The 13,405-nt window shown below is 39.6% G+C and overlaps 1 protein-coding gene across 1 annotated transcript in view; it reads right to left on the bottom strand.

The window, feature by feature from the left end:
* frem3 (Fras1 related extracellular matrix 3) overlaps nt 1-7,579 on the bottom strand; it is a 29,407-nt gene extending 21,828 nt beyond the window's left edge. Inside the window, exons 1-2 of the mRNA XM_061057343.1 lie at nt 2,446-7,579; nt 1,666-1,755 (exon numbers count right to left, since the gene is read on the bottom strand). Of these exons, the coding sequence (XP_060913326.1) occupies nt 1,666-1,755; nt 2,446-7,474 (5,119 nt within the window). The 5' untranslated portion in view covers nt 7,475-7,579. The remainder of the gene's footprint in view (nt 1-1,665; nt 1,756-2,445) is intronic.
* Nucleotides 7,580-13,405: the final 5,826 nt, after the last annotated feature.

The following is a 13,405-nucleotide window of genomic DNA, read 5'->3' as shown; positions in this document are numbered from 1 at the left end:
ACTTTTTCAATCGATCAATTCTGGTTAATTTTCTGTCAAATTAAACTCTTTGTAAAAAGATACCTTTGTGCAAAAGTATGGGAACAGAAATACCGTTAAGGGAATGATCTTTGGTGCAAATTTGCAATGACCAAGACTTTAGCTTCCCGTTCAAAGATCTCATCTACTTAGATCTAAGAGCAGATAAGCTGACCATTAGCTTGCCCTCCTCCTTCATGTCCCTACATGTCCAGGATAACTTCACATCCCCCAGGATTCACCTCTTCAACACTTCACTCCAGTGATTCATCAACTGGCTGAAGCTTTTATAGACTACTTGATCTTTTTTCCAAATGTGTCTGTATATATTGTGTGTGTGTGTGTGTGTGTGAGTGTGTGTGCTTAAACCAGCTTAAAAAATGTTTGAAAGCAAAATGGAGTTTTCAAAAATAAATGACAGTAATGGGGGAAAAGTTAATTACTGATTTAGCTTGGGTTAATGAGAGGCTACACTTACACAGACAAAAAGACTGCAATCAAGACAAAAGACACATCCTCTGAGTCCTGGCTTCTCAATGGCCTTGATTATAATGTTGGAAGTCTCACTAACATGGTCCTCAAACTAGTGTAAGTATAGAATAAACTTTCCCCGCTGCTTCAATTGCAGCTCTTAATCTTGTTTGCATTTTATAGCTAATACTAAATAGCAAAGGCCACCTGTTGTGTTTTAATGCTTGGCATCTGCTATATTTGTAATGCTCTTCGAGTAAATCTACCTAAGAGTAAGAGGTGATAGGCCACAGAGCTTATACATTACATCGTAATGGCTGTTCGGTGCAGATCTGGTTCATTTAAGAGAATTCTTTTGTATAAATGGAATACAAACATGTGGACAGAAGACCATGTTATGTTATAGCTGTAGATATTTAAACATTTTAAAAGTGAAGCATATATTACAGAGGACTATAATGAAATATAATATCCAGAAGATACATTGAATTACTGAAACCTAGACCCTTTAAGTGCAGTGCCTTACTGAGAAGAGACAGGAAAAAAGAGTTATTGGTTGTTGATTAGAGGTAACCCAGGAAAGAGATATTGAAAAACTGTTCATTGATCAAATTTAATTAATATAATAGGTTGGAATGCAATTCCCAGTGCTCCAGTGTAGTTTTCGAGGCCGGACTAAAACATGTTTTCTTGGGCGACAGATTCTTAGAATAGGTTTCAACTGAAATAGCTCATCAAGCATATCGTCACACATTTCACAGTGTCCTTGCAAGCACAGCATAAAAGGCGACATTTGAAAACTCACAGAAGTACCCCGGAGGCCAGGATCCTATTGTCCTTTTACCGATAACTTTAGAGCATGAGGTAGTCCCTACACGCTTTCACTTTTACCAGCACACAGTCAGTGTGTGGCCCCTGTACTTAAAACCTGCTACAGTGCTCCAGTGGGGCGACAAGAGATGGTGGCTCTATACTACGTGTCAGTCATGGCCAACTGCCTTAAGTCTTTGTGATGCAAACACTTGGGAGATTGACAGAGAGCAGGAAGTTTAAATTCTAAAAAGACATCAAAGGACAGATAAAGTCTAAGGACAGCCTTTGGGCAAATGATTCCCCAGCAATGGGACCCAGTTTGGTGTCAGCGCACACAAGTGTGAAAGGTTAAAGGACTCCTACCGTTGTCTTCGATTGTGAAGTAGAAGATATCATTCGTGGCATTGCTCCCATCTAACAGCACGTAGCAGATCTTCATGTCATCGATATCAGCTGTTGGTAATAAAAATGTTGTGAGAAAAGGTTAGTTGAAAACGGAAAGATAACTGTGACGATTAAACCACTTTCACAAGGCTTTAGACACAGCCCTTAGGCTGCTATTAAAGTGTAGGCAACTGAAGAAATTGAGGGATATTTCAAGCAAAGGCCAAATTGTTAAACTATCTATTACAGAAATGTAATCTTTAGTTATTTTAATGAAGGGGATAAAAATACTAGTTTCCTTATAAAAATTAAACAGTTTTAATAACTTATTTAAGCATCTTAAGTTCTATATAGTACACACCCATTATAATCATTAGTTGTCATTTTGTCTTGCAAATTTTATTCTCTATCAATTATACTTTACTTGAACAACCTGATGAGTTATCCTTTTTCTATATATCTATATATCTGCTGTTTGGGGCTATATGTCTAGCATAGTGGGTTTTCTGGGCTTTGTAGGAGCTTGTTAGCTGAACACTGCTTATTGCTAATCGCTGACATTGGTAAGCCTGAACCAATAGCAAAAGTTCTTCTGAAAAATCTTTCAACGCTATGTAAACATTAGAGTAACTGCTAAATCAGGTCAAAATTGATCTCTCTCATATTGGCCAGTTGTTTAATCCAAATATTAAATTCAATTAGGCAGCCTGACTCATTAAAAGCTTTGTTAAGGGATGAAAGAGTGTGCAGTTAGCATACCTTGTGTGAAGGTGTTGACGCTGTCATTGCCAAGGGCTGTGTTTATGATGAAACCATGCAGAGGAGCCTTGGACACAGTGTACTTCAGTACCTTCTGGGCACTGTCACGGTCCTCTGATCGAAGGGCCTTGCTGGTGATCAGGAATCCAAGGTGACCTGTTTGGAGGACCTTAAGTGAGGCCGCAGCTTTGTTTACCACAATCTGGGGCACACCATTGTCCACGGTGTTGATGTGGATGGTCATCATCTGGGGCTTGCGTGTCTCATACACAGTGTCAGGAAAGATGTAAAACTCAGTATGAGTGCCGTCAGTGACAGTGAAAGAGAAGCTGTCCTCGTTTGTCTCTGTGCCATCATGCTTATAGCTGATTAGGTTCTCATTTAAGTCCTGCTTGGTAAAGGTGGTGATTGGCTTGGTATTGTTGTAAAGTAGCTGCCCGTGCACTGGCACCTGGGTTACTATGAATCGCAAGAAGTTGTCTGGAGTATCCCGATCTTCAGCTGTCAACTCGAATGGGGTGATCAGCTTAGTTTCCCCCTCCTCTACATCAAGTTTGTTTATAGTCAAGACAGGTTTTTTATTGTCTACATCGGTGATGGAAACTCTGAACGTACGGAAGACAGGATTGAAACCATCTGTCACCTCAAACTCAAAGCTGTCCATTTTCATCTCATCATCAGAGGTGTGGATGTAGTAGATTTTGTTGCCGGCAAGCTGCAGTTGGGTGAAGGTGGAAATGGGCACTCCCGGTTGATCGCTGCTCTCTAAGTGACCTCTACTAGGTGCTCTTGTTATGCTGAAGCTGAGGTATTCATCAGGACTGTTAATGTCTGTAGTGCTTAGGAGGTCAGTGGTAAGAGTTACTTTCCCCCCTTCTTTTAGAGTTACACCTTTGTTGATAACATCAGGAAAAACCATATCAATGCTTCCAATGTTGATGTAAAAGTAACGATCAATAAGGGGATTGATTCCATCTGTGACATCAAACTTCAGCAAGTCACGAATTCCCTCCTGGCCTGTGTGAACATACTGAATAAGCTGTTTGTCAATTTCATCCTGTGTGAAGTTCATTCCCAGGGTAATGTTACCCAAAACATCGCCAAACTTGCTGATACGCTGAAGGTAGCCTTGCCCTGGGCCATAACGCACAACATAAATGAGTTCTTTGTCTTCAGAGTCAAGATCTGTTGCTTTCAAAACCCTGTTGCTAATGACTTTTGTCTCTCCAATCTCAACATCAAGACCATCATTTATAGCCATCCTTGGTGTCTCATCGTCAACAGGAATTACCATGATGAGAACTATTTTTTCCACTTTATATTTCCCATCTGATAACCTGATTTCAAAGCTGTCCTCTTTGGTCTCTGAGTCATCATGTTCATAAACAATGTTGGATGCCTCTTTTATCTGTTCCAAATCAAAATTTTCTACAACTATGGTTCCAGTGCTGAGTTGCTGAACTATTGAACCATGTTTAGGTTTTTTGATGATCTCAAAGTGCAGCTCATCTCCAGGGATGTCAGAATCAGCAGCATTCAGAATAGGTGTGTCAATTACCAGACTCATGCCCTCCATTACCACAAACTCCCGGATATAAATCTCAGGTTTCTCATCATTGGCTGGAATGATGACTATGGGGAAGAAGTGCCGCTCAGAGAAGTTAATACCATCTGAGCAGCGAAAGGTGAAACGATCCTCCACAGGTTCAACTCCTTTGTGGATACTTTGCACATAGTAGATATGACCCAGGGTAACATCTTTAATGCTAAAAGCTGTAATTGCTGTTCCTGCCCTGGATTTCTCAGAACCTGCTGCTGGGGAGATGTTCTCCACATAACCCGATGTTGGTTGGACAATGATAGTGCAAAGGATATCATCATCATCAGTGTCTATATCTTCAGCTTGGATGTGGCTCGGGGTTATGACGTTCTTCTCCCCTTCCAAAGTAACAAACTGCTCTCCAACACTCACAATAGGTGGAATACTGTCAACGGGAAGTATGGTGACATGGACTGTCACACCTTGGACCTTGTTGCCACCAACAAGCCACTGATCTGACAAATCAGACAGAGTGAGGTTGAAGGAGTCGTGGTTTTTGACAGGACCAATTTCACCCGATGTGTGAGCATACACCACTGCCCCATTGATGATATCTTCCTGGGTGAATCTTTCAGCAGGAGCACCATGAACCAGGATTTCACCAAGCCTGGGTGGTTCTTCAACAATAAATGTGAGCATGAGGTCATCCGTGTCTTCATCACGGCCCTGAATGACATTACTTGTGATCTCTGTAGCACCATTTTCCAGCACATCGATGGATGACCCAAGCAGACCTTCTGGGAGCATAATTGTGGGGGACTCATCATCAACTGGCTCGATGGTAATCTTTATGGTGATCGGAACCTCATGAAAACCATCACTGACATCAATCTTAATGACATCACTAAGTGATTCTTCTCCACTGTGGATGTAGGCTATGCGGCCATTTGCAATGTCTTCAAGTACAAATGTTTCACCACTTGTCATGATAATCCCTAAGTACTCCAGCTTGCCGTACACAGGAATCTGGGCCAGGGTGAAGATGATGTTTTCATCTTCTGTATCTGTATCTGTGGCATGAAGCTCTTTCCTAGTGATGATATATGTACTGCTTTCCATAACAGTGAACCCTGTGTTGGTGATAACTGGGGGTTTGTTGTCAACTGGCTGTAAGAAAATGGTAAAAAGTCCATCTACTGTGTTACCAGCAGTGTCCTCCACAATAAAAGTGAACTGAGCCACTTTTGGAGTGATGCCCAGCTCCTGGTCTGGAGGCTTGTAGGCTACCTTGTGGTGATTAACCTGGGCCTGTGTGAACTCTGTAATTACAGTATCAGTGCTGTCAGTCAAGACAATATCACCCAAGGGGGCTGGATTGTTCTCATCAGTGTCAGTTGGGGTTTTAACGATGGTGTACTTCAGGTCCCTGTCATCTGAATCTAAATCAGTGTAACACAAAAATTTCTTATTAAAGTGTGTTAATTCGTACTCTTGTACTGTCATGTGAAGGGTTGTGCCTGGAAGAAGCTCTGGGGAAAGGTCATCAACAGGATGTATTTTGATGGTGAACATGTGTTCGCCTGATTGATTAGGAGGATCATTGTCATCCTGAACACGGAAAACAAAATGATCGATTACAGTGGTGGTGCTATGTGGCCCAATGTGACGATAGAAAAGTTTTCCATCAAGAATATCCTGCTGGAACCATTCAGTTACCACCTGCTCAAACATCTCATCTGTCTCGCTGAACTTCCAGAGAGATGGGTCAGAGGGAGGCTCGACTTGCCTTAGCAGGAGCTCGCCTACAGTGGAGTAGGGAGCCTCCAAGACAAATTTAATGGTGGAATCTTCTGAATCAATATCTGTGGCACTCAGGATGAAGGGAGAGATCTGCATGACTTCATTCTTGAATAGCACCAGGCCAGTGTTAGCATTTATAATAGGTGGCTCATCATCAGTGGGAGCAATAGTGATGGGGAACAAAAACTCCACTTCATTACTGCCATCAGTCATTCTAAAAATAATGTTATCACTATAGGTGTCACTGCCGTCATGCTGGTACACCACAATACCTGCGTCTAGATCGGCAGGTGTAAAGAATTTCCTGCGAGAACCGAGCACGGTCAGGTCTCCATGCTTTAAGCCGTCAACCACAGTTATTTTGACATCTTCAAGGTTGTCCTCATCACTAATCTCTAAATTCTGGGAGCTGGAGAGAGCTCTGGACTGCCCTTCAAACAATAGCTGCCCTGTATTTTTGGTCGCCACAGGAGCCAAGGTATTCATTGGCTTCACCACAATCATAAAAGCAAACGTATCAGACACAGCGCCATCGGTATCAACAATTTCAAGCTCTAGTTGAAAAATCCTTTCTACTTCTGAATCCTCTGAGGGCGGCTTATAAGCTATTTTAAGATCTCGGATGTCTCTCTGATAGAAAGAAGTGATAGGCAAGTTCTGATCATCTGTGCTAATGATATAACCCTGCTGAGGGGTCAGTGGGGAAGTGATGTTGAAAATCAAATCATCTGAGTCAGATTCAACATCTTCAGCAGAAAGCATGTCACTTGTAATAGCTGTCATCACAAACTGATCAACCTCCATCATCATCATGGCTACAAAACTGGGTTTAGGAGCAGTATTCTCTGCACCCTCCCTGATTCTAACCATCATTTGGAAATACTCTTGCATTATGGCGTTGCCTTCGTTATCTTGCAGCTCTACCATCATTGGAATATAGTCTCTGTTTGGTGAGTTGGTTTTAGCTGTGTGCTTGTAGCGAATGTCCTGTTTCACAAACTCATCACAGTCAACCATTTGGCCATTTGAGGGATTATTCAAAAGGGTGCCATACCTGGGAAGACCTCCAGCCCCGACCAGAGTTGCGATCTTACACTGTGTGACGCCATCCTCAAAGGAGAACTCCAGACCCTTTTTGTCAATAGGGTTGCTGTCACCAGTAAGCTTTTCAACATTTAGGGGCATATTCCTGGTGAGGACCTCTAGCTGCTGGAAAACCACCTCTACCTCCAGCATAAAAGGGGTGATGACTGTGTCTGTCTGGGAGTCATAACGAAGCTGCAGCTTCACACGGTCCTTGTTCGGGCTCCGAGATCCAAAATGAGTGTATTTCACTTCGTCTGGTCCAAACGAACAAGGGAACTTTTTTGGAGTCAGCATGCCAGGTTTCTGGGCCAGTGGGTCATTGTCCAAAACAGTGATGTGGCAGCGGTCACCAGGCTGCACTTCTGTTACCAGGTCATTCAAAGGGTCCAAAAATACAGACCTCCCAAAAGGCACCCTGATTCCATTGTTAGCGATGATAATATTGTCTTCATTAGGTCCTGATCTGTGGTGGTAAAGATGAGCTGGGTCAAAAGGTTCTGCATCTACTAATGCAAAACAGAGACTAAGAGCAAAAGTCACAATTAGGCATCTCAAAAGTTCCCCCTTTTTACAAAGTGGGGAACTTTTCAGACAACCTGCCATATCTGCAGCAAGATGCCTTAATTTAAAAGTCAGCAGAAGCAGGCAGATATGTGTCCCAAAAGGGGAGAAATCATTTAAAAAAGAAAACCCTCTGTGTTGGTATGGGCCTCAGAAAGTGTCCTCTGTGTGTCTCTCTGCTTCTATGTGGTCACACAGAGACAGAAGTGTGTTGAATGCTGCAGGGCTGTGCAGGTAATAGTGAAACAGTAGACAGTGACAGGCACAGGCTCCTCCTTCTGTCAGCACAGGGAGGGAGCCTCCTGCCCCCATGGCTAATTTAAGAAAACCCATTGGACAAGACTGTGAAAGTGCTCCCCCAACCAACACCCACTCTTCTGCCTTCCTCTCACTGAAACAAATGAGGGTGACAAACTACTCTGTCCCACTTTAGCTGATTCTGAGAATCAAATTGATTGTCCCAGTTTCCATAACTGACAATATTTGAAGACTATGTATACTATAGATTATCTAATTCTCCATAATCAAAAATGTCTAATTCTTAGATCTTTTTCAGTTTCACTTTGGGACTTTTTTTTTTGAATATAAACATTTACTTGTCTAGAAACTTAATGTTTTTAGTGTTTAACACAGGTTTTCCTCATGGCTAAATTCTGTGGATGAATTGATGATTTAAAAAAACAATTCTTGTGGACTATAAAGACTTTTATCAGTATGAAGTTGATTTTGGGTAAATATCTTTACAAGTGGTTTAAATATCAATTTAAGTCAGCTTGAGAGACTGGTGCATCATTAACATGGGTCCTATGTTAATAAGTTAACCATTCTTTAATTACTGAACCTTTAAAGTCTTTATGTCAAGGTCAAGATCTTGTATCTCAGCACTAGTCGGGGTAGAGGGAACACATTCTGAAATGCACAACTCTCAGTTAAAGCTAGAGATGCACAAAGTTGTCAACTTATTGTGTTTTTTCCCCTCCAGTTTGTTCTTTATTATCATAATGTAATCTAATTTTATCCATGTTTGAATCAAACAAGAAAAGTAAAGTATATTATTATAACTAGCAAAATAATAAAATACACATAACTGTCTAACAATTGGCTGAAGTCTTTTCGTATTCTGCTCTCTAGGCAAGATTCCAATAAAGCTGTGTCAGTGGGACAGCTCGGCACCGTTGCTGTTTGACTCACACTGAGAGACAATAACCTCACATCAGCTGGTAGGACAGGTGTATGGTCTCTCTCTCTCTCTCTCGCTCACATAAAAACACAGAAAACACAAAAGAGGTCAAAAAGCTGCTAGAAACTTGAACATTTGTTGAGGAAGTCAAAGGCAGAAAGGCAGTCAGTTAATTTAAAAATTGCAGTATCCAGTCTTGTAATCCCATGCTTTATTATAAAATGGTTTCATTAAACATATTTAATGCCCAAAAAAAAAGAAACTACATTGAACTGGCCTTTTCTTTATAGATACCGACAAAGCAGGGCCTGGAGAAATCGAGCAGTCAGTCACTGGATGCAGTGAGAATGTGAGAATGTGTACTCAGTATGGTGTGCAAGGTCATGTTAAGATAAAAATACCTAGTAGCCTTTTATGGATCATCTTTTGAGTCGGGCCTGACACTTGATGAAGTGATCCGCGTGCATTGCTCAAACATTTTCACACAGTTCTTTCAATAACAGAAGCTGAATGTTTTATCGTCACTTATTGTATGTCAAGGGGATATATTGAGATCTGTTTAGGATGAATGTAAATGTTCATGTAAATTAGCCACATAAACTCAGATGTATAAAAAAAAGCTTATAATTATCAGGACTGAAATCTTTCAAGGGCTAATGTTTGGAGGGAAACTTTAAAGTCTTAAATTTAAAATGTCTACTTTGGATACTGTAATATTTTAAAGGATTACTATGTTAAAGTAAATGTAAGTAAATGTTAATTTGGTGCTAAAAGCATGGTGCATTTTGCCATGCATATATTAAATAAATAAAACACAGGTATTGACTTACTTGATTTATAAAATGACACAGAAACGATGTTGGATCTGAACACAGCTTAAGCGTAGCAACTGCGAACCACTCAGCCACCTTCCCCGATGTGTGGGCCAAATAGCAGAGATGCCATATGCACCCAGGCATTCTGTATCACACTTTTCATTGCATCCTCTAAATAAATCTTGCCCTCCTCACTTGACCAGTCAAGAATAAAAAGGGAACACACACAAACACTGTTGGGTGTAACTATAGAAACAAACACCAAGCTTTTTATACTCTGGATTTCACTCACATTCTTACCATGGTGAAGATAAGTAACTGTAAAATATCAAGACCCTTATAGACCAAAAAGTCCGATCTAACTAATGAGTCCAGAATCTCCTTTCAAAGTAAAATTCCTGAGCCATAACATTATCATGATCAGCCAGTGACAAACCCAGCATAAAATCACACCTGCTCTAAGGGAGAAATAGTGTCATTCCTGAAGCCATTAGTTTGGATTTGTCCAATTAAGTTATTAGACATGACATGCCTTTAATGAGTGTCCAAGGTAAACAAAGTGAGAAGTTGGGTCAACGCCAGGCCCTGCTGCCCAGGATCAAGTCTTCATCCAGGGGGCAGCTAATGATGACAGCAGGCAGTAATGACCTCATGATAGATGGAAAACAAAGCTTGAGTGGATCACATCCCTGTATCTCTTAACAGACACCCAGGGAGAAGACAGGACTTACTTTCTTTTCTTGTGGTGCAGTTGCTACGTTTGTCAAGCTTAAGCTGTGTTCATATCCAACATAATGTGTGATTGAAGATTTTGTAAATGAAGTAGGTTAATACCTGTGTTTTATTTATTTCATATATGCATGTGAAAATGCTCCATGCTTTTAGCACCTGATTAATGTGACAATACATGCCTTTTGATCTGAGGAGGATAATCCCTCCTTCACCTCAGATCACACTGATATACCTTAGGCACAGTTGTTCATGAGCCTGTAAGGGTGGTGTAAAATCGCTATAATTTCTTCATTTGTGTATTTTTGTATTTGTGTATAGGTCAGCAAACATTTCCACTATAAATCAGCAAATTTTCTTTTTAAGCAAGCATAAATTAGGGTTATTAGCACAAAGTACTGCAGTAGTTGCATGGCTTAGACTCTAAGATGTTTTAATTTAAACATTCAACAAAATTCAACTAAGGGGAAAAAGACTGTTAACAATATTTTAGCAAGATTAGTCCAATTTTACAAACCAAAATGAGAAAAAAACAAAGAATGGGTGACATGTATTGATAAAAACAAAAGGAACAGAATATGAACAAAAACTTCCCGAATTGAAGCTTAAAATACAATTTACAAAAGAATAAAATAAGTAATTATAAGTAAAATAATCTAATTATTTCATTGAATGGATCGAGAAAAAGGACAGACTTTTCTTAAATCATTAAAACATTCCTGAACTTCACAGCCTGACAGAAGCCATAATGGATGTTTCCCCTTTACAAAGGCAACAGTTTTAGTGATCATTCCTCACATTCTGAGCGTGTCCTTATGAGTTATCATATGACAACATCTCAATCATTCGTGCAGCTGATGAGCACCTCAGTCCAGCTGTGCGGGTCACTTAGAGATCACTGTATCACTGTCAGTGTGTGTGAGTGCCTCTTACTTCAGGTAGAGATCTGCAGCATTTTATTTTTTCTCCTGAACAGACACATGACCATACAGCATTAGTGGACATACAGCTACCACATACAGTTCAATAACTGAGATATTTCACTGTGCAAGTACTATTTAGTGCTTCACCTGTCTGCATCCTGTTTTTTTCCACCAATAACTGGTTCTCATTAAGCACATAAATACATTACATCACATCCTGTCTATATTATAGTCTCAACTCTTTCAGTTCTTCTGTACACCGGTTAACCAGAGTATCATATTTGATCTTAGATTTTTCTCCCTTTATTATAATGGTATTTTATTCAAATATGTAATTTCTTCACAATGTATGTGATGACTTCCACTTTTTCATCATCACTGTCATTTTCTATAAATATTTTGTACAACCAGTGTTGGGAGGTCCTTAATTGTATCGTCAGTGACTGCTTTATTGTAAATATTGTGAAAATTATATTGTGAAAAAAAACCCAGAACTTATGATGTATTTTCCCCTTTTTACTCTTGAAAAAGTTTATAATTTTACTTTGTCTCACAATTCTTTATACTGTTCTATGTGAGTTCAAGGAGTTCAGTTTTTAAAGGCATCAAGAAACATTTCTGTTAAATGTTTTAGTTGTGTTAGATTTTCTTAATGAGATTGAGCTAATATCCTTAATTTCTCCACAATGTTATAAATAAACTGTAGCTTACATCCCATCACAGGTAACTGATTATTTCAGATTGATTTGATGCTGCTTGTTTATGTAAATTGCTTGAATAGGAAAAGCAAAACTTTGCACTTTTCTGGTCTCTCTCTGATCTTATCTCAAAGAGCTTGCCTGATTAATATTGATCATTTTAAAAGATAAACTACAGAATATGTGAACTATCTCAGGCGTAAGTAGTTCTAAAGGACTGAAAACATGTTGTGACTTCATAGAGGTGGCTGACCCCTTATAAACTTTGTGTCTCCTTAGAATAGCCAAAGTCGATTGCCCCTACATTCTCTTCACTATGCTAATCATCCGGGTCTGTTGTAAATATACACAGCGTATAAATAGAGGATACTGAGACCCGAGACATTTGGATCCAGTTCCGAGGAGGAACAGGTTTGTGTTCTGCTGCACTGGATGATTTGGCGCTTTGGTGTCCATGACTGCGGTCAGGTTTGAGGGGCTAGCGCACAAAATTTAGATCCGCTCCTGCCGTCACTGCTGCACCGCAGGCTCAGTGCAACATTTCATCTGCGTAATGGTGGATTAAAACATCCTGTGGGCAGATTGATATAGGCTGGGGCTCTTGTCTTTAAAGGAGAGAGGAAGCCCATGGAAACAGGCTTGATATAGCCGCTGGATCATACCCAAACACTGGGCAACGCTTCAGTGTAGATGGAAATGTAAAAATACTAAATTGCTCATAAAATTGAACAGAAAGTAAAGCTATATATAAAAGACAAGTCATTCAGTGATGAGTTTGAATTCCACATAGCAAAAAGTGTGCTTTTTTTAATTAAATAAAAATGGAAAGAGTTTCATATTTACCACATGGAAATGGTTTAAATAGCACCCAATAACGAATAAAGAATGCAGATAACACCATATCTGGCGAGTGAACCAGGCATGTGGACAGCTCTCAGATCTTTTAACACTATCACTTCGAACTAAATGTGTTTGCACCTGGAGCTCATGTTTTCACTTACAGTAAAACAAGTTGTTGTGATTTTACAGGACAGCTGGAGGAAATCAGCACTGGAGCAAAGATAAGTATGCTGAACATAACATACTGCTCTTATGCTCTACTTCTTACATATGTCAATATTTAAGTGGCTGACGGTATTTCACATGTGAATATTTCACAAGCTTGTGGAAATAATTTGTGTAAAACCTTCTTTATACAATATTACAAAAGGTTGTGATGTTTTTAAGGTTATTTTGTTTCTTTATCGTGACTTTTTTTATTGAAATGCATGTTGCCCCATCTTTATTAGATTCTTTCCAGCTTGTTTTACTCAATGAAATATAACATTGTTAGTGAAATTTCGTACATTTTAGTAGCTTAGAGGCCATTAAACACAAATCAGACTTTTCAGACAAAGTTTCAATATAGTCCTAAAAACACATTTAATATGACATTCTCATACATTTCACAGCAAAACAGAAAACCCCTCACAATTTATCAGAGAGAATGATGAAAGCAACAATGCAGCATAGAAAACACAACATTCAACTCTAAATTTATACAAGAACACTGATTAAAATCAGATAATTATCTTCTTCATTTAAAAAGTTCTCAATGTTTTACAAATGCATGCCAAAAAAATGTACAA

Source organism: Labrus mixtus, chromosome 2, assembly GCF_963584025.1.
Source record: "Labrus mixtus chromosome 2, fLabMix1.1, whole genome shotgun sequence".
NCBI lineage: Eukaryota > Metazoa > Chordata > Actinopteri > Labriformes > Labridae > Labrus > Labrus mixtus.
This window is presented reverse-complemented; position numbering and strand designations above follow the sequence as displayed.